This window comes from Dendrobates tinctorius, unplaced genomic scaffold (assembly GCF_039654945.1).
Source record: "Dendrobates tinctorius isolate UK_male_01 unplaced genomic scaffold, ASM3965494v1 ptg000060l, whole genome shotgun sequence".
NCBI lineage: Eukaryota > Metazoa > Chordata > Amphibia > Anura > Dendrobatidae > Dendrobates > Dendrobates tinctorius.
Window position 1 is genome coordinate 35,935,523 of NW_027361728.1, and position 26,978 is coordinate 35,962,500.

Below are 26,978 nucleotides of genomic sequence, written 5' to 3' on the forward strand. Positions count from 1 at the left end.
CAGATGTATCACTACTGTCATGTGTGCTAACAGACAGGATGTGTTGAGGGTTTGTATGTTATTTAAAGGGACTGTATGCTTGTAAACCTCATTTACTGTAACAAAGAACAGAAATTTTAGGCCAATGTTCAGTTTCGAAAGCCTCCAATGAAAAACTTCACATTTTAGGGATTCATTTGAGACCTGTAGAGTATAGATATTTTGCTGAAACTGCTCTTCAGACACTGACAATGTCATACATCACACAAATTATTCTAATTACTAGCCTAATAACCAGAGATGAAATCTGGACTGAATACGCAGACACACTATATGGGCAAAAAAGTATTGTAACAACTACACATTATACCTACACAAACTTTTATCACACTCAATTTTATTTCATAGGTATTAAAGGGGTTGTCCGGGACTTGTCTATTGATGGCCTATCATCAGGTTAATATCTGATTGATGGAGGGTGAGACACCCAGCACCCCCATTGATAAGATGTTCCAGATGCCAGCCGGATGTACTGAGCTGCTGAGTGACCACGGCCAGGTTCTCCACATCTACCCCCTACTGAGTCGAATAGGGGCAGTTGTGCAGTACCCAGCCTCTGCCACTAATCTGCTGACAGATCGGTGCTATTCAGCTCTGCAACTTATCACATCCGGCCACAACAGCTGATCGATAGGGTTGTCAGGTGTCGCACACCTCCCCAATCAGATATTGATGATATTGTGAAGTCAGACAAAAATGCGATGGCCTGGCTCACAATCTCCATTCCAGTTCATACCAAAGGTGTTTGATGGGGTTGAGGCCAAGGCTTTGTGCAGGCCAGTCGGTTCATCCACACCAAACTCATACATTTATGAATCGTGGTTTCTGCATTGGAAAACAGTCATGCTGGAACAGAAAAGCGTCTTGTCCAAACTGTTCTATAATGTTGTAAACACACCACTGTCCTTTATGTCACATGTCTTTGGTGTATATCAAGTTTTAGTGGTACATCATTACATTTATTGATAGGTGTGCCGTTTTGTAAACAGCTTTTTTTTGCATTGTGAGTATTCTATTGTGATAAGTCCCTGGTTTATGTATATTCTGAGTCATTCTTTTCTTACCTTTTTAATGATTTTTTCAATAAAATACAATTTTTAATATTCCTCTGTTGTTGCCTCTGTTTAGGGGCTATTTTCTGTGATTCCTGTTCTATAATGTTGTAAACACTGTCCAAAATGTATTGGTATTCTGTAGCATTAAAGGGAATCTGTCAGGAGGATCAACCCCCTAAGCCGTCTATATGGGTATGTAGGTCATATGGAGCTGAATAAAATTATATCTTGATATCTGAAATCTGATGTTTTATTCCAGTGAAAGCCACATCTTTCTGATATGTAAAAGAGCTGTTCAGATCCATGGTCCAAAGACAGAACTGCATGAAAATCTGCCTCCAGAGATTATTTTATGTGAAAGGGGGAGTTACCAGTGTAAGAAAAGTAACTAACACAGGACAGGAGAAATTTGTCTTCTTAAAAACATATTTGCTGTAGCTCTCTGAGCTCTGCTGTATTGTAACAATATTACAACCCTGTCTGCCAGTGAGATGGAAGCGGAGAGGAACCTGCTGATGTGTCAGGTATAATCACACAGAGCTCTGCAGTGAGATCAGGAGAGCAGAGAGCGGTCATTACATATCACACTGGTAACACTAGTAACCATTATACATCACATTGGAAATATCCCATTTATAATAAGCTATGGAGTCAGATTCTTATGTAGATGAGTGCAAGAGCTCATTTAGACATAATAAGTTGGTAATTGCAAAGGGAGCTGCCAGCAGTGGATCTTTATGAACTGTGTGCTAAAGTTCATTCAGCGGGACAGAATATTCCTCATAAAAACATTAATAAACTCATTAATGGCATGCCAAGGCATGTAGGTTCATCTACTTTTGCATGTGGTGTTATAATGCTTGAAACTGAATAAATAGAGATGGTTCAAAAAATGTTGTTACAATTATTTCATAAGTTGCAAATCATTAACATATCTATTGACCCTGTGATTTTTTTTTAATCAGTTTCAAGACTTTTCCTTCTTGGTGATGCAATTTTAATGCGGAGATGTGTATTGTTGAATTGTAGAATTAACCCTACAATACCCAGACATTTTTGCTTTCTTTTTGTGCTTTTTTTTTTTCCTCCCCTTGTTCCAAGAGCGATAACTTTTTAAAAAAATTTTAGTGGTTAAAAAAATTTCAGAACCTTTCATATGTAAAAAAAATAAATAAATAAATAAATAAAATGTTTGCGTCACCAATCTTAGACCTTTAATGTTTTCACTTTTCCATCCATGGGCTAGGGCTCACTGAGCTGACATTTTTGTTGATAATATTTTGGGTTAAATATGACATAAATTATGATAAAACAAAAAAAGGGACAATTCTGGCCTTTCGATTTTATTTTGCAACATATTGTTTAAATAATTTTATATTTTTCTATTTTAATAGACCAGAATTTTTGAACACGACCATTTATTTTTTCTTATATTAAAAAAGGGGGGAGGAGTGTGATTTAAACCTTTACGATGTACATTTCATTTAAATACTATTAAAAGATTTTGACTATTTTTTTAGTCCTACGGAACTTGCTCCTGTGATTGATTGCACAGACTTGCAATAGTGAAATAATGATTTTAGTATGGAGCTCAGCCTGTGGCTCAGATTCACAAGAGGATTACTAGTGGCAGTTACATGGTAATCTAATAGTTAACTGCACTAGCACTGTGGCGGGTCCACGGGAACCGAAATGCGCGCATTAGCTTTGACGTCATGGTTAACTGCAGCGATCAGAGCAAATTCTGCTTGCTGCAGTTTCAGGCAGATGAAGACTATGTAACACAACCAGCATTTGCCGCATATGAAGCAGGCTCAGTTTTTGAGGAGGCTTGATACAGCTCTTAGTTGAATTTTGTAAAAAAGTAATGGGACCACAAAAGTCCACCCCTTTACTACATGATTAACTCAACATATGCAGAAATCCTATACTGTCCAATACAGCATTGAATGAAGACAATCGCACAGATAGTCATACTAACATTCTATTACATGAGCTCTGTTGTTGAGAAAGTAGCAGATTTTGGTTTCCAAAACACAATTACAAGAAGACGAAGTGGTCTGGTTTGTAAGCAATAACAGGAAATACACCATTTCCTCCCATGATTTATTATTTAATATAGAATACATGTCATCCTTTCAGCACTTGATTCATGGCATGTGTTTTCAAGCCCAACACTGAAGGCTGTGAAAAAGTTCTGGTTGTTTGAAACTTTGAAAAAAAAAAAAAAGTAAAAAAATCTGGATGCTCATATTAATACATTTATAAATGTTCCAGGTAAGCTACTTTGTATATTACAACATTATGATGTGCCAGGATGAGCTTTTAATTTTTAGATCTACTCGCTCAGGGTTCTCAAAGTGCCTTTCAAATACTCAACCCCGTACCACTCTGTATCTGAATAGGCATATTAGAGCTTGAATTTTTTTTTACTGGAATAATGGGTTTCGATAAATATCTTCCATTTCTTTAAGAATTTGCCTGCAGCTCTTTCTTTGTGCCTTTCTCTATGACGGCGGTCTATCCCACATAGATGTTTGAGCTGTACAATGACAGCTGCTATTTCAGGGGTCTCTTGACCTCAACACTGTTGAAATAAGCATCCTTCAGCCACCATTAGTATTAGGAGACTCATCTGAGGAACTAATCGCCTTCAGAACTATCTCCAAGGGGTCTGAACTGGTGGAACGCAATTGTTTGTCCTTCTGACTGCACAAGCAATCTCAAGTACTGCTGGACATATCCAGTGACCCTGCGACAAGAGCGTTGAGCGTGTACACACTCCAAACCCCATACTCTAAATTAATAAGAGGGCTTTGGCATTACAGACGCTTTGTGATCTTGTGAAGAAAACTAGGGGAGGTTGTATACTAAATTAGAGCCATAGAAAGCACTATGCATTACGGTAATTTAAAACAACTTTTTTAAGCCAAAGAAAGGACAGTATTTCTGTCATCACATCTGGCCCATCCATACTATTAATATGAGCATACAGGTCATAGACTGCTGAGGAGAGTGATGCCTGTATGTCTCATATCAGATGTCTTGTTGATAAATCATCTTTTATCACTTTATATAAATGACCTCTTCCAGGCTATGGGGAAGACGCTGCCTGGAAGATAACTCTGCCGCCAAGATTATTTTAAATAGAAGGATTACCATCTTGCAACAAGAAGTTCCAACCAGGTAGCCCCAAGGAAGCGATCAGTAGTAAATGTTAATAAAAAATTGAGTTACACTGATGTCAGAGGACCCATTTGGTGCCTTTAAATTTGACAAGAAAAATAACAGGTATTGGCAGTACAGGAAGAAGGCAGGCTTATTGACTTTTTCACAACTGTGTTCTTCATTTTGGTTCAAAAGCTCCATCATAGGATCAGATAAATGAAAATAAAGGCAATGTCTTATCAATTTCATGATCTGGACCACAAAGGATCCCATTACAGTCATGCCATTATCATGGTGTTCAATCTCCTTACAGACAGATCTTTTCCAGTATGAAAGCTCCAGTGCAGATCTGAACAGAGCATAAGTGGGCAAAAAACACCACTGTAACAAAATGATTACTGTAGCCCTAAGAGCAAAGAGGCAAAATATAAGTACTCTTAAAAAGATATCCTACCATATGGGAGGCATAAAACATGTAATAGGAATTGTACTAAACCCTCCACATGTACACACAAAACACCACAACCACCCAGAGGCAAAGCAGCTAAACTGGACCCATTGAAACCAAAAAAATAATGGGAATGGTAAAGGTCTTCCTAAATGAACGCGAAGTCTAACAAGATATAAAAGGTATTAAAGCAAAGCAAAAAAATAAATCAATAGTTATAATATTTACTTAGCAGTGGTCAGTGAGGGTGGGAGTGAGCGCAGAAGACCCCATGTATATTGTTGGTAACTGACAAGCTTCATCAGGGGTGTTTGGTGAAATAGTCTGCGATGGTGTCAGTGGGTTTGTGAAAGATGATAGGAAAAAAGGAAATGAATCAAAATAAAAATGAAAAAGAAATACAATTATCTAAAAAATAGAATTTAGATGAGTTTTTATTGTATTTTTTTAACTTTATTATCAGTGTTTTAAGAAATCAGAAATAACATGATTTGTGTAATCCTAGTGACCTAGGGTGATAAGGGTGAGTCAAGGACGGCTGGTTCTTACATCACTATTGTAGTGATCTCACAGTGGATTGTTGGGAGGACACAGAATACATACTCCAAGCATGATTTTCTTTCCCCATCAGACTAGTGAAAACCTGGTAATTCATGGAGAATTCACAGGTTTCCATGACAATGACCCAAATTCAGGAAGGAAGCTTCTTGTATTTAGATATAATTGCTTAACCTCACTTTGAGCACTGTGCTAAGTATTTTTTTGCACCAGTAAGCTGATTATTTCAGACCCTGGTTATTTCAGGAATATGGGACTGACCCAAGTCGCCTCACCTTGCTGTATGTAGGCAGATGGGCACACACACCTTGATCCAAAAGCTTGAACCTACATGTTTTCTATTTGTGGAAACAATAGAATTCATATAGTTAATATTTGCAGACTGCTGTGGCAATGTGTATACATGTAAGAGGAAATAATGAGTGGCTGAATAATTCAGCACTATAGAATCATAGAATGTCAGAGTTGGAAGGGACCCCCGGGGTCATCGTGTCCAACCGCCAGCTCAATGCAGGATTCACTAAACCATCTCACACAGATGTCTGCACAGCCTCTGTTTGAAGGCTTCCATTGAAGGAGATCTCACCACCTCTCGTGGCAGCCTGTTCCACTCATCGGTCACCCTCAATGTCAAAGTTTTTTCGAATATCTCATCCAAGGAGACAACTGGTATCCCATGCCTCCTGCGGCCCAGCACACACACGGTCGAACATCAACCCGGTAATTGACATATATTCTGCTTATATCTGTTTGTCCTACCACTATCTATATTTGAAACAAGGGAACAAAGTAGGTCCCGTTGGGTAAAAGGCATACAATTCAATAACATAAATAATACAATATCCACACAACTCAAGACCTGTGTATGTCAAACAGGACAGTCTGTAAATAACCACGAGAGAAAAAAAAGAAAGCGAATCTAACCATAAAGAGTCCCAATACATCTGAAATAGCAGGGCTGTGGAGTCGGAGTCGGAGTCGTGGAGTCGGTGCTCATTTTGGTGGAGTCGGAGTCGGAGTTGGAGTCGGTATAAAATGGACCGACTCAGACTCCTAAAATATATAATAAATTGGGTACAGTAATTCAATGCAGGATGTGCTGAATATTTTTTCATAGGAGTTTGGGAAAGTTATGAAATGTCCTATAAATGGCTGTTCTATTCCTGATCTAAGGCTACATTCACACAGAGCGTTTTTCCTGTGTTTTTTGAGGATACGTTTTTCAGCTGCAAAAGCTGATCATCTTTTTAAAAAACTGCATCACCTGAAAGGTTTTTGAGCTCATAGATAATGTTTTCAATAGCAAAAGCAGATTAGAAATCTGCTCTATCTATCCATTTATCCATATCTGTCTATCCATATCGTATCTGTACCAAAAAGAATGAAAACCGGGTAGTACACCAATATATATTCTGTTCTATATAAATATCTTGATTATTGGATCATAAAAATGATTAAATGTCTGAGGTTCACATTGTACTACAATAAATTTTTCACTTAAATATAAGCAATATGTGTGGGAGTCGGAGTCGGAGTTGGAGTCGGAGTAAGGGAAATTGAGGAGTCTGAGTCGGAGTCGCAGGTTTGGCTTACCGACTCCACAGCCCTGTGAAATAGTGAACCAAAATTATACTTTCTTTAAATCAGGTGATAAGCAATAGGACAACAAAACAATGTCTAAAAAATATATGTGAAAACAAGGGGTACACACCCTAAAAGGTATCTACTAATGTCCAGAGGAAGGAATTAAAGTAAAAAATTCAATATAGAACTAACAGTATGAAATCCATAAGAATTCACTCTTTTTCGCTCACAATCTGTATTTGCATATTTAGCCATTGTATATGAAAGATAATTGCATATGTAGTGTATTGCTTAGTGTGCCCTTAAGGCTATTACATATTTAATTTAAACTTGGGCTATTCCTCTTTCTAGATCCACATGTCCATTTCTCAGTTTAACTTTCCATGCTAACGGGGCTGGTTTCTGGACCTATTTAATGTCGTATGTCGTTAATGGACCGTGCTTAGACCTAACAAGGAACTGATGGTAGACCTACCGGTCTGGCAGTGCTCTGTTTCACTGGTGCTAATGAAAGGTGCTTCTCAGCGTGTCAAGGTTGTGAGCGAGTGTGGCAGCACATCAGTGGCTGCGTGGGTCACATCCTCTCTCTGGGCCTGTGTGGACAGGGGGTGTCTAAGTAGAACTGTACCAAGCTGACGTTACGTGTCCCCAGGGTGTGCGGAACGTCACGTTGGTGAAAGTGGGGAGACCTTATTACGTGATCCTTCTGACGTAGGAGGGGTGGTGAGGTGTGGGTCCCTCACATGTGATGTAGTGGTGGGATTCTGCACGATATCTCCAAAGCCATCCTTCATAAGTGGTGGCAGCAGTGGGATTCTGTCTGATTTCTCATATGTGAGATAATTTGCATGTTCTCCCGTTCAGTTTCATTCCATTGCTTTTCGTGTTTCCTAGTGCAAATGAGAATAAGGATGATCCTTCTCTTCTACACTGTGACATCCCTTCATATATTTGTAGTCTGCTATTAAGTCTCCTCTTAGCATTAGTTAGATGCTTAGTGAAAAATCTGATGAAAGACTGGAATTACAAGGCAGTAGTAGTACTTGAGAATGACTCCACTGTCATACCACTTTTCTCATATTCAAAAATAAATATTTAGATAAATCCTTAAATACCAAGTCACCAAGACCTTTAACCCCTTCATCCCTGGACAATTTTCCATTTTTTTCCTCCCCTTCTACCAAGAGCCATCACGTTTTTATTTTTCATGCCATATAGCAGTAAGAGGGCTTTTTTTTGCAGGATGAGCTGTACTTTTTAATGACACCAAAAAAAGTGTAATTCCTCAATGTTTTTTTTTTATTTTATTTACCTTGTTCAACACATGGTAAAACGGACTTGGCAATATGACTCAAGTAGTAGTGAACAGCAAGGCACTCAAAATTTCAGAAAATCCACAGGAGGTGCACAAGTAGGGTATCCAGACCGTAATACTAATAACAATGATGAGACCAGTAATGTACTCATTTTTTTGGAACGTCTGGAGCTGGGTAACAGCTTTCCTTTTGCGATCTGAGTGGATGGTTTTACTAACACCATTTTGAGGTAGATATGATGTTTTGATCAACTTTTATTGCAATGTTGCTGAAACCAAACAAATGTAATTCTGGCATCTTTTAAATTTTTTTCTCGTTACGCAGTTTATCAGATTAATTTATTTTATATTTTGATAGATTGGAAAGTTATAAAAGTGGCAATGCCAAATATGTGTATTTTTTCTTTTTTTGTATTGTTTTATTTTTAATGGTACAAAAGGGAAGTGATTTGATCTTGTGTTTTTAATTTTTTTTTTAAACTTTTTACTGTATTTAATAGTCCCCTAAGGACATAAAAAGCTGCGATCGACTGATCACCTGTGCTATACCTACATGTATAGCATAAATCACAATCTGCTATTTACAGGAGGATCGTGATGAAAGTAGCGGGGGTCTTCAGCAGACCCCCAGCTGTCATGACAACCCATCAGCGCCCCCACAATCACGTGGCCAATGAGCGGGATCAACGAAGCACTTCCTTTCTGCCTGTATTAAATGCCACTGTCAGTGATTGACAGCGACATTTAACTGGTTAACAGCCGCGGTTGGCTCTCGGCTATTAGTGGCACTTAATATCTGATTCAGTCAGCCACAAAGTGCAGAGAAAGATGCGGGTTCAGCGTGTGAGCCTGCATCAAAAGGCAGGGACATGCCAATGATGTACTGTAAATATACAACTAAATAATGACGACCCTGCCCGTAAGATTGTAATCATTGATTGTGAAGGTGTTAAAGAGCAATTGTGGTTTTAATTTTTATTTCATAAATCAATACTACACATGAAAACAAGCACCCTTATAATATATTTCATCAGAGAAATTTGCTGGAACAAATGTTGATAGAACTGTAGTGTGTAGGTGCACATTCACCCTGTGGCCATTAACAAACATAACCCACAATAAAAACTAAATGAGCAAATACCCTACAATTAAAAAATACCACCATGGTTACTTACCGGTAGCCGTTTTTTCCGGAACCCGTGACAGCACACCTGAGAGAGGGATCCGCCCCGCCAGGACCCTACTGAGATATAAGGGGCGGCACCTCTCCCCCGCTTCAGTTGGGTTACAGAGCATTGAGAGGACTTCCCAGTTAGTTACATGTTAATCCAACACCACATCACACAAAAGCACCCTACTAATCGTGCACGCCCATACGGTGAAAAGGGGGGGGATATACGGGTGCTGTCATGGGTTCCGGAAAAACAGGCTACCGGTAAGTAACCATGGTGGTTTTCCCTTCACCCATGACAGCACACCTGATTTTTGGAGACTTCGAAACACCTTAGGAAGGTGCGCTTGCAGCACCCTTCTACCAAAGGTTAAGTTAGCAGAGGAGGATAGATTTAATCTATAGTGCTTAAAGAAGGTTGAAGGTGAGGCCCAGGTAGCGGCCTTACAAATTTGTTCTATCGATACCTCTGCCTTTTCAGCCCAGGAGGTCACCACAGCTCTGGTGGAATGAGCCTTAATGCCGTCAGGAATCGGAACACCACTAGCTGAGTAGGCTACACTAATGGCCTCCCTAATCCATCTAGCAATAGTCCCTTTCGAAACCCCAAAGCCTTTCCTGGCACCCTGAAAAGCTACGAATAGGGACTGGGACCTCCTCCACTGGCTAGTGACAGATATGTATTCTAATAGGGCTCTCTTGACGTCCAAACTATGGAATTTTTCCTCCCCCTGCATTTTTTGGATTGTCGCAGAAGGATGGGAGGATAATCTCCTGCCCCCAATGGAAATCTGATGCTACCTTAGGCAGATAAGCGGGGTCTGTTCTCAATACCACCCTGTCCTGAAAAACTTGTGTATAGGGTGGATTCACCGAGAGAGCCTGCAAGTCGCTTGTTCTACGGGCCAATGTAAGGGCCACTAAAATGATAGTCTTTAGGGTCAGAAATTTTATGGGAAGCTGATGTAACGGCTCATATGGTTCCTTTGTAAGTACTAGGTTTAAATCCCAGGGGGCTATTCTAGGTATTGGGATAGGCCTAGCCCTATGGCAGGATTTTATGAATCTGGCTACCCATCTATTTGCTGCCAAGTTGCAGTTATAGAGCGCTCCTAGTGCAGATACCTGGACTTCAAGAGTGTTTACCGCTAACCCCAGCTGCAACCCCAATTGTAAAAACTCCAAGATGGCACTAATCGGGGGTTCTTGTTCTAGCGGCTTACCTAGGAACTGTAGGAATTTATTCCATGTTCTGCCGTAGATATTAGTCGTCACCGGTTTCCTACTCTTAAGAAGGGTGGCCACCAACCTGGGGGCGAACCCTCTATCCATTAAAAGCGACCTTTCAAATTCCATGCCGTCAGATGGAATCTTTTGACCTGAGCGTGGAATATTAGGCCTTGAGCTAGTAGGTCCGGAATTTCTGTCAGAACCCATGGATCGGAGAGGGACATTCTTCGCAGTAGAGGAAACCAGGACCTTTTTGGCCAAAAAGGGGCTATTAGAATCACCCTGGCTTGATCGTTCCTGATCTTCTTGACAAGTGTTGGGATCAGAGCCACTGGGGGGAACGCATAAGTTAGCCTGAAGTTCCACTGAATGTGCAATGAGTCCACTGTCCATGGATTTTCCCTCGGGTTTAGTGAGCAAAACCTGTTTGCCTGTTGTGCTTGTTGGCAAAGAGGTCTATCACTGGCTTCCCCCAAAGCTGCGTTATTTTTTGAAAAACGGACCGATTTAGAGCCCATTCTCCTTACCTCAGTATTGCGGCTCAGGAAATCGGCCTCTATGTTTTCTGCCCCTTTTATGTGTAAGGCTGTTAAGGAGTGTACGTGTTGCTCCGCTCTGCCAAGAATGTCGTCTGCTGCCTTCATTAGGGAGTGTGATCTTGTCCCCCCTTGGTGGTTGATGTACGCCACCGTTACTTTGTTGTCCGACATGATGCGGAGATTGCGACCCCTGAGTAGCGGAATGGAGTAGCGGAATGAAGTGGCCTAGGGCTTTGGTCACTGCCCATAGTTCTCTCAGGTTGGAAGATGCTCCCATTTCTTGAGGCGTCCAGGAACCCTGGCCTACGTGACCCCTTAGGTGTGCCCCCCACCCCGAGGAGCTTGTGTCTGTTAGAATCACGTCTGTCGTCTGTTTGTCCCAAGGTATTCCTGAGGCCAAGTTTGTACTGTCCAGCCACCAGTTGAGAGAGTCTCTGGACTCTAAGGAAAGCTCCAGCCTTCCTTCTAAACGCCCTCTTAGCGATCTTTGTGCTGATAGTATCTCCCACTGGAGCTGACGGGTGTGAAATTGAGCCCACCTGACCGCCGGAATACAGGACGTCAGGGTACCTAGTAGAGACATCGCATTTCTCAATGTCATATGCGGTTGGTTTCGGGCAGCCAAAGCCATGTTCTGTACCTTCTCTACTTTGGTATCCGGAAGCAGACACGCCTGCTGTTCTGAAACCAGGATAAATCCCAGGAAGGTCTGTTTTTTTAGGGGTTGTAGTTTTGATTTGAAATTTATTATCCACCCTAATTCTTGTAAGGTGTCGGTCACACGGTTCAACTGCGCCGTGCAGTGGTTCTCTGAGCTGCCCACTATAAGGAAATCGTTTAAGTAGGGTTCTATGACCGTATCGTGAATCCGGAGGAAGGCTGATACCTCCGCTATGACTTTGGTGAAAACCCTCGGGGCTATAGATATGCCAAATGGAAGAGGTCTGAATTGGAAATGCCTCAGTACGCCTTGGATATAAAGAGCTACCCTCAAATATTTTTGGTAATCTGGATGGATAGGGATGTGATAATACGCATCCTTCAAATCGACTACGGTCATAAAACAATCTTGATGTAGTAGCTTTATGGCCGTAGCCACTGACTCAATCTTGAAAGTCTGATTCCTTATCCACCGATTGAGCCCTCTGAGGTTTATAATTGTCCTGAACGATTGATCCGGTTTCTTTATCAGAAAAAGGGGGGAATAGAACCCTCTTCCCTCCTGTGTGTCTGGGACTTCGTAAAGGACCTGCTTGTCTATCAGGTTCAGGATCTCTGCTTCCAAGGCCAACTGTTCTTCGGTCACTAGCATTCACGAAGATCACTCACCACCCGTAATCAAGGGTACCGGACTTGGAGACTGCATCGGAGCACGAGACCTGTGCTCTCTGGACCTTGAGGAATCTCCCGACCTGCAGCCGGGGCGGCTGCTGCTTGACCGGCTTCCATGTTTGCGGCCCGAGGGTTGTGAGGGAGGCAGAGACAAGGACCTCTCCTGCTCTGACTCCATTTTGCACTGCTTGCCCTGCCGCTGGTCCTCATTTAAATGCGGCCTCCGTCCTGGTGGGTATCTCCATCCCCTCCACCCTGCGACCGCCCGCCGGCCGACCGCTTCAGAAAGCCGGCATCACACCTGGTGCCATGACACCATCGCCTTCTGCTGACGTCAGCCGGCGCACCCACAATCCTCTGCGCCGCTGACCTCAGCGGCCAGAAGACACCCGCGTCTCTCCCCTGCCAGACGCCTCGGAGATCGAGATGCGGGCGCGAGCGAGGGGAGGGCGGTGCGGTGGGGGCTTCCAGGAGCCACCGGGATCCCACCTGCGCCCACACGAACCCGGACACCAGGGGGACCCCGGGGACTATGCCTCCAGCACCCGACGGCCGGCACTACAGGTAAGGCACCTGTTCTTCCCGCGCCGGGACGGGCCTGGGTCTCTTTTTTTTTTTCTCTTCACCCATGACAGGCGCCGCCGACAGTGGGATTCCTTCCAGGACAGGAACCCAACTGAAGCGGGGGAGAGGTGCCGCCCCTTATATCTCAGTAGGTTCCTGTCCTGGCGGGGCGGATCCCTCTCTCAGGTGTGCTGTCATGGGTGAAGGGAAAAAGTAAATGGTAAAAGAAAATGTAAACAACATAAGGTACTTAGTTGACCCTAGTTTGATCAAAAAAGAGTAAAAGCCATCCCACCACAACAAGGTGTACCCCAATCAGGAGTACTCCATGTTATTTACATATACAGTTCCTATATATTTACGGCAGGGTACTTGTTCATTCTTGTTTTATCCTAGGTTATGTTTTTCTAAAACAGGATTGATCTTTCGCTCTCAATTAATGGTTACAACCTGTGTCCAGTGAAAATAGATTTTACCATAATTTTGACATAAGAGGTGACAGCTGGTGCCTTTAACCCCTTCACCCCGAAGCCTGTTTTCACCTTCCTTACCAGGTCAATTTTTACAATTCTGACCAGTGTCACTTCATGAGGTAACAACTCTGGATCGCTTCAACGGATCCCGTTTGGTTCTGAGATTGTTTTCACGTGACATATTGTACTTCATGACAGTGGTAACAAATTTTTTGATATGACTTGCGTTTGTTAAAAAAATGGAAATTTGGTGAAAATGTTGAAAATTTCGCAATTTTCAAACTTTTAATTTTTATGCCCTTAAATCAGAGACATAGTGCACAAAATAGTTAATAAATAACATTTCCCACGTGTCTAATTTACAGCAACACAATTTTGGAAACATAACTTTTTTCGTTAGGAAGTTATAAGGGTTAAAAGATGACCAGTGATTTCTCATTTTTACAACAAAATTTGCAAAACCAAATTTTTTAGGGACCACCTCACATTTTAAGTGACTTTGAGGGGCCTATATGATGGAAAATACCCAAAAATGACGCCATTATAAAAACTGCACCCCTCAAGGTGCTCAAAACCACATTCAAAAAGTTTATTAACCCTTCAGGTGCTTCACTGGAATTTTTGGAATGTTGAAGAAAAAAACATTTACTTTTCTTTAACAAAAATTTTCCTTTAGACAATTTTTTTTTTACTTTCGCAAGGGTAACAGGAGAAAATGGACCATACAATTTGGCTAGCACCGATCGTGGGCATTGCTGCAGGGTGTCAGCTGTCATATTCAGCTGACACCTGCACGCGATCGCCGTGGCGCTCAGCGAGGCCACCGTAGATATACTGCTTTTTGCGGGAACGCACCTCCTGCAGAGTAGTATATGTACGGAGCATGTCGGGAAGGACTTAAAATTCTATGGAAGGGGAGGAGTCGGGGCAGCTAAAGGCAGACATAGGTCTACTGTAGCAAGTTCTCCTGAAACGATAGCTACAGTTCTCCATAGAACTTTATGAGCACCCACTGTCGTTCCTGATCTCAGTAATGGAAATATCTGTATTCACTGAAAACAGATTTTACTCTTGAATTGAGAATTTTGATAAAGGACTATAACTCCAAGAGGAAAAAGCAGATTTTTTTTTTTAATAAAAGACAGATTACAAAGTTGCTTATTTTTAACGTGTAATATTACAGTTGTGCTCAAAAGTTTACATACCTCCTCACAATTTTTGCTTTCCTGACCTTTTTTCAAAGAATATGAATGATAACACCTACACTTTTTCTCCACTCATGGTTAGTAGTTGGGTGAAGCCATTTATTGTCAAACTACTGTGTTTTCTCTTTTTAAATCATATTGACAACCCAAAACATCTAAGTGACCCTGATTTCAAAAGTTTACATACCCCGTTTCTTAATACTGTGTATTGCCCCCTCTAACAACAATGACAGCTTGAAGTAGTTGTGGATGAGGTTCTTTATTTTCTCAGATGGTAAAGCTGCCCACTCTTCTTGGCAAAAAGCCTCCAGTTCCTGTAAATTCCTGGGCTGTCTAGCATGAACTGCGCACTTGAGATCTCCCTAGAGTGGCTCAATGATATTGATGTCAGGAGACCTTCACATTGTTTTGCCGTAGCGCCAATGACAGGTCGACTTGGCCTTGAGTTTTGGATCATTGTCATGTTGGAACATCCAAGTACATCCCATGCACAGCTTCTGGACAGATGATTGCAAATTTGCCTCCAGTATTTGCTGATAATGTGCTGCATTCATCCTTCCTTCAACTTTAACCAAGTTTCCTGTGCCTTTGTTGCTCACACAACCCCAAAACATCAGCGATCCACTGTGCTTTACAGTAGGAATGGTGTTCCTTTCATCATAGGCCTTGTTAACCTTTCTCCAAATGTAACATTTATGGTTTGTGGCCAATAAGTTCAATTTTGGTCTCATCACTCCAAATTACCTTGTTCCAGAAGTTTTGAGGCTTGTTTCTGTGCTATCTAGCGTATTGTAGGCGAGATCAAGATACTTTGTGGCATTTGCGCAGTAATGGCCTTCTTCGGGCGACTCGACCATGCAGCCCATTTTTCTTCAAGTGACTCCTTATTCTGTATCTTGAAACAGCCACACAGCTAGTTTTCAGAGAGTCCAGTATTTCAGCTGATGTATTTGTGGGTTTTTTTTTCATCCCAAACAATTTTCCTGGCAGTTTTGGTTGAAATTTTTGTTGGTCTACCTGACTTTTTTTTTTTTTTATACAGAGCCCCTGATTTTTCATTGGTTAATCACAGTTTGAACGCTGCTGACTGGCATCAATTCCTTGAATATCTTTTTGTATCCCTTTCCTGTTTTATACAGTTCAACTACCATTTCCCATAGATCTGTTGACAATTCTTGTGCCGTCCCCATGACTCACAATCCATAAACGTCAGTGGCTGGATGAAAGATGCAAGAGTCTGTCTGGATCCCAGAAACTCACTCAGCTTTTATGCACACACACTGATTGCAAGCAAACAGGTCACAGGTGAGGATGTTACCTTTAGTAGCCATTCAAACTCATTTGTGTCAACTTCTGTGCATGTTATCAGGCCAAAATCACCAGGGTATGTAAACTTTTGATCAGGGTCATTTGGATGTTTTGGGTTGTCATTATGATTTAAAAAGAGAAAACCCAGTAGTTTGACAATAAATGGCTTCGCCCAACCACTAACCATGAGTGGAGAAAAAGTTTTGGTGTTATCATTCATATTCTCTGAAAAAAGGCCAAGAAAGCAAAAATTATGCCGGGATATGTAAACTTTTGAGGATAACTATTTATGGCAAAAAAATAAATGGATTTATTTTTTACTTATGAAAAATGAAACGATTACCCTTTAATTTTTACAATTTACAAATGTCAAACACATAGCAAGCATTAGAATTTAAAAACTACAAGACTAGCAGCGAGCCGTCAGTCCAGCATAAACATTGTTTTAAAGGGCAGATCTAGTATGCATTACAAACGGTCTTGTACTGAATAGTATTTCTAGTATCCTTACACTTGCCAGTCCTACTCTAACATGAAAACCACAGAAAGAGGAAAGAAACCTCCAATATTTGAGAAAAACACAAAACAGGCAGAGATGCTTACTTGTATGAACAGGTCTCAATACAAATGCAGGGATTGGCCATGTGACACAAAAGTGCAAAAAAATAAACACTGCCACATACGGATTATTTTTTTGCACTGGTGTGCCACACGGCCAATCCCTGATTGTAGGCTGGCTGTTTCATTAGGTATTATTGCACCTGTGCAGTAGCCATTTTACTTGGGTCCGCTGCACCCTGTTAGTGCATTTGTATTGAGGCCTGTTTATACAAGTAAGCATCTCTGCCTGTTTTGTGTTTTTCTCAAATATGGGAGGTTTCTTTCCTCTTTCTGTGGTTTTTAGTATTTCTAGTATGTATACTACCAGTGGTGTAAGTGTTCAATAGCAGAGTAGTAGCCAAGGAAGAAATTATATGTTTGACGTAGAGCAATAATGTGATGCAAATCCGGCCTAACTGGTACATATTTAAGTAGAGCTATGGCTGCGAGGCGAGTCATTTTCTCAATATATTTGTAATTGTTCTACAGATTCCATCTTGGGTATTGCAAATTTCACTAATGATGCGATTTTCACCGCCAAACTAGGGATGGGCGAATCCTGAAATACTCGGAATCGCTAGACTCTAACGAGTCCGACTCGGAAACTCGATATTCGTTGCAAGTCTAGCGAGTCCAATGTTAATGAATGGGGATGCGAGTATTTCAGCGATTCCTGTGCTGCCATTTTTTTTACTCTTTACTCTCGCAAGTGGCCCCTAGCTTAGCGATTTAGAATTCATCCCTAAAGCACAGAAAATCGTTTCTACATCACGCTAGAAGCTAAACAGGAAGTCACCTGTGCTAACCGATTTACTGCACAGGCTGATCTGATATTCTGCACACACAGGCAGATCTGATCTGCACACACAGGGCGATCTGATCTGCACACACAGGGCGATCTGATCTGCACACACAGGGCGATCTGATCTGCAAACACAGGGCGATCAGATCTGCACACACAGGGCGATCAGATCTGCACACACAGGGCGATCAGATCTGCACACACAGGGCGATCAGATCTGCACACACAGGGCGATCAGATCTGCACACACAGGGCGATCAGATCTGCACACACAGGGCGATCAGATCTGCACACACAGGGCGATCAGATCTGCACACACAGGGCGATCAGATCTGCACACACAGGGCGATCAGATCTGCACACACAGGCCCACCAAAGATGTGTAGCAGACGTGATACAGAGAGGCTGATCGGCCTGGTTGAAGAGTGGCCCCAGCTGTGGTAGCCCACCCACCCTGGCTATGGTGATGAAAGACAGCGAAATATGGCTTGGAGGTCCATCGCCAGAAGTATGTTCCCGACATTTGATCACGCTGGAGAAGATGGGCAGGCAAACATGGGTAAGAGTTATGTGATGTCATTTCTTCTATTTTCTTTTACTGTACCCTTATTTGGATTAGGAGAGAGTGAGATTTCTTGTGTCACCATTGGCGCCTGTGACGCACTGAAACCGTGGTACCCAGCACCGGGCCGGGGTCTGCTTCACTGGGGGATGTGATGTGACCCGTGCTGTAGTCTCAGGGGATGCACAGTGCAAAGGGGATAACTACAGGGGACTGTAATAGGAGGACAATCAAGGCTAGTGATGCGTATTGGCACAGCAGGAAGGTAACGTGCGTGCTATTAGCTGGTAGCCGAGAAGCCCTGCACTCTCCCTGAAAAAATTGTTTAGTGCGCAAAAGGCAGTCACCTAGGTGGACTGTGGTGCTGTCTGCGTCACCGCTCTGGGGTGAAGTGCGTGCTGTAACTTAGCAGAGAAGCAACGCACTCTCCCTGAAAAAATTGTTTAGTGCACACAAGCAGGCAGCGTGCGTGCTATTAGCTGGTGGGATAGATAGCAGCAACGCACTGGTCTGCCACAGAAATAATAACGCTGCAGGGGTAAATATGACCCCAATAATATCTGGTGGAAAAAAAAATGAAAATTTGCTCAGCTATGCTTCTGATTTCAGCTCTGATGGAAGCTGAGTGAGTAAGCTAAGCTCTGAGGATGGTGCTGTATGCACTGTAAGGCTGCTCCTGCCTTTCTCCCTGCCTACAGTCCTCTACAGTATTCCTCCGTCCTGGTAGTTCTGAAAAGAACTTTTGTGTTATTTGTGAGGAATCTTGAGGTCCTACACTGACTAACAGTCCCTAGATCTGCTCTATGTCTCCAACTCGCCCTGCACTAGCTCAGATAGTCACAGGAATGTGCCCAAAATGGCGGGGGCAGGGTTTATATACAGCCTTGCCTGTGATACATGACATAGGCATCACGATGGACAGCAGCCAATCATAGTAGTGCTCTTCACAGTTTTCTCACCTAACAAACTAGGCTGTTTCTGAAAATTAACATTCTGTATTCTGCGAGTCCCGAATACAGTATATAGGAGTCCTAGACTCGCTAAGACTCGCTGCTGACAGCGGGACACAAAATCGCTAAGAAACTAGGATTGCTTGTATTAAACTCTGAAAAAACTAGGATTGCCATTGATTTGCATTGGACTCGTTACTGTGCGAGTAATCGCTTGGAAACTCGCAGAGTACCGACTCCTGCGAGTCCCCTACTACTCGCAGAGTAACGAGTCCTAACGAGTAGATTCGCCCATCCCTACGCCAAACTCTTGGACATTGCACTAAACAATTTTGTACATGTGGTTATCTGCTCACAGTTTACATTTATACGCATATCATCAATTCCTGCATGTATGTAATTCCTGTATATGATTATTCAGAAAAAAAAACTTAAGATGAAAATTTATCACCTCTTCTACTGAGCAAGATTGTAAATCTTTGTACCCAAAGACACAGAGCATAAGGGTTCATAGACAACACTATGTAAACTATTCACCAGTCATATACACGAGATTCAAACTTGGAAACTCAACATGAGCCATCATAAATTAATAGTCACTTAATTATGGAATGGAAAGAGATCTGGTTCTAGGCATTAGTACTGACAATTACAGCAATTAGGGAAACAAAATCACACAATCACAGATAATACCACATCTAATTTACATAACTATATTTTATATCAAGGTAAATACACAAAATAAAAACTGTATACATACAAAACAATACATTATCTGCACTACTCATGATTTCATATCATCATATATATAGAAAAGAAAGTGGGCACCGCAAAACAGATAATACAGCTAGGTGCAAACATGCGCCAAAGTATACTGTATGATTTGTTAGTTGCAGCCACGATAGCATACTGGTCGCTGGTGACTGTATATGAGTATATCCTTTGTCATAGGATTTATTTATAATTTATGTGCATATATGTCAGCTGCTGTCCCTTATGTGACTGGATTCATGAGTGTCCCTTTCAGTATATTGTTCATATAATTATTTAGTTGGTGGTGGCCCTATTTGAGTATTATACTCTTAATAAGTTATTGCCATACATCCCTGTTATGCACTGTCTTCACATGTTATTGACTGCATGTTTTTAATGGTGTTTTAAACATTTTTTGTCTGTTTGGCATTGTTCTAATAAAGCCTTTTTTATCCAACATTGGGCTGTGTGTGCATCACTGTTGCGCTTCTTTGTCTTTCTTTCTGCTTCATATCATCATCTGGGAAAGGTAAACAAGTGCCCAATTATTTGCATTATTATTTAATGTGCAGAAGGTAATATAAGGTAAGCCGCTGTCACAGACTCCTCTGGTAATGGCTCATTTTTTTTTTTTTTTTTTTAAGGGAGATAGGTGCATGTTAAGTTAAGCAATACATACTGCCACAGTCCACCATTTTCTGCTGCTACCTACTCCATCCATTTTCAAGGAGAAATGCTCCTGGTGGATCAGTTTCAAGTTTAGGAATGGAAGTAAATCTCCTTAGTTGTATCAGAGCAAACTGGTTTGTGCAGATAAAGGCATATGAGGAAGGTAGTGGCAGACAAATTCATTGGATTAAAAGAGCAGCTGCTAAAATACCATTATAAAGAAGCAAACACTCTGCTGATGGAGGGGAGAGGGATTGATTGTTTATATGTTCTCAATGTCTGTTAAATTTGCTATATTTGCTTAATAAAAACATATTGAACAATAAAGAAGCAAACATATCTGCAGCTGGAGTCCAGCAAACCTGCAAAAGGTATACGATCATCCAGAGGCTTGAAGTAGAGCATAAACCTATTATTCAGCCACCCCTAAACATTTCTCACTAGAAGGAAAGGTTGCAGTGGGCCCACACATACATGAAGTCTAATTTTAAAACAGTCTTGCTTACTGATGTGCGCCGTGCAATCCTGAATGGTTCAGGTGCATGGAGTAGTGGACGGCCACCATGACCCAACAAGGCTGCAAAGTCAGCAAGGCAGTTGTGGAGTCAAATTTTGAGCCGGAATCATGGGGATAGATCTGGAAGGGGCCTTTAGAGTCAATGAATGTCTGAAAATGACCACGGCTAAGTATACAGAGTTTCTGACTGACAACTTTCATCCGATTTACATAAAGAACTGTGCTATCTGTAGCAAAATCATCTTCATGCATGATAATGCACCATCTCATGCTGCAAAGACTACCTCTGAGTCATTGGTTGCTATGGAAATAAAAGGAGATAAACTCATGGAGTGACCACCATCCTCCTTCTGACCTCAACCCTTTTGAGAACCTTTGGAGTATCCTCAATAAACACATCTGCGAGGCAGAACACATCAAAACAGCAGCTCTAGAGACTATTCTGATATCCTGCAAAGAAACTCAAGCAGAAACTACTTAAAAACTCACAAGTTCAATGGATGCAAGAATTGTGAAGGTGATATCAAAGAAAGGTTTAACATGTAACTTTGCATGTTAAAAGTTTTTTGATTGAAAAATCTTTTGATTTCAGTAACTATGACTTCTTAATGCTGAAAATTCAACAAATGACCTGTCACGCTGTGATACGAAGGGTTAAAACAGTACACCAACTCCTCTAGATAGCAGCCGAGCTGAGAGAGATTTGAATATTCAACCCACAAGCAGACCAGCAGTAACACAGCAAAACAACCACTAGGTGGCAGCAGAATAGTCAGAAAGCCAAGCAGTAACCAGAGAATAACGTAGTACAAAGGGGGAAATCCAAAACACTGTCAGGAAGGAGAGAGAAACAGGTCAGTACCGGTCAGTAGCAGAGGTATCAGAAGGGGGAGACAAATCAAGTCAGGTACGAGCCAAAGTCAGATACCACGGAATCCAATCACACAGAGAGATAAGGAGCAGGGGCGGGCAGAAAGAAAGTAAACAGACACAGGTAGGGTTAGGTGTACGCAGCAGGACAAATCAGGAACTCACCAGAGCCAGCTACACACACCGAAGGCAATCAATATAACGAGCACTGCACACAGGTTGCAGCATAGATAAATAGTAGGCCTGACACTAGAACGAGGCAGGGAAAATTAACCCCTGGCATGACCAGACCGGGAAAAAAAAAAAAAAAAAGACAAAAAACAAACCCCGGCCTGGATAATGACATGACCATTTTCGGTTTTTTACAACCTATTAAATCCTTGAAAACTCAATTGTGAATAATATTTTGAAACAGTATATTTTTAGGGATTTTTTTTTTAGTTTAAATGAGAAAAAAAACACTTATCATTGGGAGGTTTGTCCAATAAAATGTTATTTATTCTCTGATGGTTGATGATTTCAACATGACTCATTTGCATTAGTGATTATCACTGATTTCTACATCCATTGTCCTGTATGCTATATTGTCTTTTGAGATATGAGCCAACATAAACCATTTGTGTATATCATGTGTTGTTTTGGGGGAGTTTTCTAGTTCTATTGTGGGCCAGCAGGGTCTATTGTCATATGACTTTTTAAATGTTTTTAACGGGTTATGTCCATTTTTGCATCCAATAAAATTATTTTGTCTATTCAGGTGATCCTGGTTTAAGTCTGTAGCTTTTCTCTATTTTCCATGGTTGTTGTTTTACAGACTTACTGTGTATCCCTTTTGTGTGGTGCCCTCTAAATTTTCTTTATTAGATTCTGTCACAGCAGGAATCTGTAATGACGGATGCCATGATAGAACCCAAAGGACCCATTTTCCTTTAGGTTAAGTTGGTTGGGCATTGCCGATATATATCACTTTATTCATCAAGTTTTCCGTCATTTACTTTTTTCTGCTCTTTTGAGAGAAGAAAAATGTGAACAGGGATATGAAAGAGCCTTGGATTGCTGCAGACATCATTCCCAGTTATACATAAATTAAAGTATGTTTTAATGTTTTTGAGAAATGATAATGTATAGAATAAAAGAATTGTTCTTAGCTGTATTCTTTCTGGCCCCTTTCTACTTAAGGGGATGTAACAATCAGTATCTTATCAGACACTTTACCAGGTCATCAGGGCTGAGCAGTAGGTGCTAATGACACACTCAGGATAAAGACCACTGATCAGTAATTAAAAGACATTTCCTTAACTCAAGAGTATCAATATTGCCAATAGCTATCTGAAATTGTGGTATCCTTGCATCAATAAACCAGTCTCAACAATTAAGTCAATGGTATTTTAATTTGTGTTGTGAAGGCCTTATGGAAAGAAGTCTTGTTAGGTAACGTTCCCTTATCGATAACATATGGGCAGATGTATGTTGGTTGGACACATTCTTCAAAAGGCTTTCCAGGTGTGATTTATATATGAGCTATAAATTATCTATTAAAATTTTATTAATAATTACCTTTAAATCCATTGCTTATGTAGCAACCATAAAAAGGGGAAAATTATAAAATAAAGATTTCTTGCAGGGATTTCATTTCCAGCAAATAAAGTGCATTGTATGTAGACAATTTGTAGAATTTTCTGATATACTGTCCTAGTCTGCATCAAGTCCTCACAGTTTTCAAGTTCTCAACTTGTCATGAGTGAATGGAATTTGGTTGAGGATAGGTCAGACAAAATTGTTGGTACCTTTCCAAAGGTATGGTTAAACAACTGTGTTTCAAGCATGTGATGTTCATTCAAACTCACCTGTGGCAAGAAACAGGTGTGGGCAATATGAAAATCACTCCTGAAACCAGATAAAAAGGGGAGAAGTTGACTCACCGCCGGAGCCCTCATCAAAGCGGGGGATCTGAACTTGGACGTACTATTGTGTCCAAGGTCAAAAAGGGGAAAGAGGGGGTGGAGTATGTCTCTTTTTCTCGGTTTTACAAGGTCAAAAAGGGGTAAATCAAATATATGTTAATGAGGTGCACTGTGCACCCTGGGCATGGCCGAGCAGTCAAGTGCACCTCCTTATTGCTTTCCATCCATCCCTAACCGCTTCGTCATTGAAAGACTGCTCTTTCTTTATAGGAGCCAGAGAAGGTCTGAGACAGATGGAAAGACTAGAAGAAAAGTTTGATCATGCCAGTGTATGCAAAGCACCTAATTAGCATATTTGATAAAAGAACAATTAATACATTAACAAATTTGAACAGTACAGGTAAGATTTTATTAGAATGTCAGACTGCTCAATACAGATCATTCAGATTTCCGTATCCTCTCACGACCAGTCAGGTGTCTTGTAGTCTGTACAGAGTTCTCATAACATACAGGTCTCTGTTTATAGGGAATCTATCAGCAAGTTTTTGCCATGCAAGTTAAAGGCAGCATGTTATAGACCCCTCTCTTAACAAGCTCCATGGTTTTGTTAGCCTGCAATGATTGTTTTAGCACCAGGAACTTATCATTGCTGGGACTTCCTGGTCTGACACGCCCCCTCCTGTGATAGTCAGCCCTCTGTCTATGGACTTTGTACATACAGAGCCTGGTGTGAGCTCTCTCATCTCTGCTTAATTGCTAAATGTAAAAGCTCTGATTGTGTCAGAATGGCTGCATCCAGTAATCTAAGTGATACATCGTTGGATTCAGATTCTCTGTGCCTACATCAGGCTCCTCTCAAATGAGGTAGCAAAAACCTAATGGAAGATTCCCTTTAAATCACTATGAATCAACGCCTGCTCCTTCATAATACAATGCGCCTGAGGGAATAATCGTCTATTTCCATAGGACAAACAGAAATCCTGCCATAGTGTAAAACAGGAAGGATTTATTTATTGAATAGAACATATATATTCACAAAGATAGCAGTGCTTTAGGGTATTTTAAAAGCCCTAAGAACATCATGTCTCACATATCTTGTCCAAACGAGGGTTTTACCCTTTTTGGGATTTTTTTTTAGAGCATATCTGATATTATATTCTCTGGCCGAAGTAAGAAGGGCTAAGACCTGGGTTGAGCAAGTTAAAGGATATGTGATGTTTTCAGAACTTGTCTACGTGAGTAAAATAAATAAAATTTAATAAATCAATCCTTCCTACTTTACACTATGGTTGGATGTCTGTTTGCGCCATAGAAGTAGCACTAGAGGCTTATTTCGCTGCATGCTGTGTAATGTGGAGGAACAGGCGCTGTTACATGGTGACTTAAATGTAAACATCTTTCTTATGAGACTTTGGAACAGACTATAAGAACACCTGACTTTGGTTGTAACTGGATAGAGAAATCGGTACTAGTGGTCTCACATTGTATTTATTCTTAATGATGCAAACCATAAAAATCTCTATTCTTACATTTTTTATTAGGGCAGTGTTCCCTACATGGTGCAGTGCTTGGTTTGAACAGTCACTTTGTTATGACTCCCTACAATGATACAGGAAAAAAAAAAGTAGAATTAACAACAGCAGGGAACCAACTGGACCCGTTTCGATGAATTTCTCGGAAAATACAAGGAGTGAAAAGTAAAATCTCATTCTTGTATATGAACACATTTTAAAAAAAAACCTTGTTGTTGTGGAAAACTCATGGTACATGGAGTATGATTAATGGATCAGAGGATGGACAGTAGTGTCTCTCACAGTTCAAACATAATGATGTTTATAATAAACCAAGAGGACAAAATGTGCCAAGGGAATAATGACAAAAGTAAACACGTGGAGAAATCACTGGACATGTACCTTTTATTTTTGTCTTCTATTTGAAGGATGAAGATGACATCATCCGATGCCTGAAACTTCGTTCCACTTTCTCCCCACTTTAATTTCAGACTCTGGGGTCCGGCGGCCGCACACTCGAGTCGAGGAGGTAGTGGGGGAAGAGGGTTTGTCTTTACGTTGATTGCTTCACTAAATGGCCCAGCTCCAATTTCATTCACTCCTTGAATCCGGATTCTAGAAGCGAAAAAGAAATACAGTATAAGAAAAGGCGGAGTGGAACAGCTCTCAGCTCCTTTTCGTGGCATTTTCTTAAGTTTTTGTAATCAATTTAGGAGCAATCATCACTAACAAATCATTTTGGCACAGTGTGATCTTTTTGTCAATGCAGCCATTATTGAGCGGTTCGGTAATAGGACTTATCACAAAACTATTGTATTTTCATTTGTTGTAAAAGTTCAGTAAGGCTGGTTTCACATTAGCGCTTTTGTGCGCAGAGCATCGGGCGCACCAGTGCGCATGCGCACTGCGCACCTATATTTTACATGATGTGCGCATGGTCTTGCGCATATTTGCGCTTTCGTGCGCATGCGTTTTTTTGTCTTTTGCGCCAGGCGCGTCAGACGCAACATGTTGCATTTTTGGTTCCGCCCTGTCTCGTTAAAACAACGCATGCGCACGGAATGCGCACGGAATGCGCAAAAACACCACATTGGAGCCTATGGGAGCGCAATACTTGCGCATGGTCTTGCGTTTTTATGCGCATGCGTTTTTTACATAAACATGACTGAAATTTGGTCTAGACAGTAAAAAAAAAAAATGAACCAAGGTGATAAAATGGTGTGGGCACTGGGATTCCACAATACTTTAAGGATTGCTCACTAGTGGACACACAGCACAAGCTGCACCAATGTAAGTATGAAAAACCTAATGTCTGGCTGAAATTTCAATACATTTCTATGTACTTATGTCTCTTTTTTTTTTTATTGCAGCATGTCTTCATCTGGTGAAGAATATGTCCCCGGGACAGGGCAAGAGGCAGAAGAAGTGAGTACTATGCTTCCGTATGGATTTGAAAAAATAAACACATGTGATTAATTTTTTTGGTTTAATTTTCAGAGCTCATCCTCCATCACGCCACCACCACCGGAGGAACGGCAGGAGCAGCAAGGCCAAGTGCGGGCGGGTAGACGTGATGTAAGTACAGACGGACTGTTGTTTTTTTTTTTTTTTTTACTTATTTTCTAGTCTGGTTTTTTTTTTTTTTTTTTGGTATTTTTTAGTTTTTTTTTTTTAAATTTTCATGGTTGTTTTTTTCGATGTTTGTTGTTTTTTTTCCATTTATTTCCATTTAAAACAAATAATTTTTTCATGGATTGTTTATCAATATCTAGGGCTGAAAGTGTGTATGTGTGTGTGTGTGTGTTTGTGTGTGTGTGTGTGTGTGTGTGTATGTTTGTTTGTTTGGGTATA

General features: G+C 41.0%; 1 protein-coding gene across 2 annotated transcripts in view; it reads right to left on the reverse strand.

Annotated features, from left to right (window-relative positions):
• FNDC3B (fibronectin type III domain containing 3B) overlaps positions 1 to 26,978 on the reverse strand; it is a 474,468-nt gene that overhangs the window by 33,496 nt on the left and 413,994 nt on the right. For both annotated transcript variants that reach the window (XM_073578841.1, XM_073578842.1), the window contains one exon: positions 25,530 to 25,742. In XM_073578841.1, coding sequence (XP_073434942.1) covers positions 25,530 to 25,742 — 213 coding nt within the window. The remainder of the gene's footprint in view (positions 1 to 25,529; positions 25,743 to 26,978) is intronic.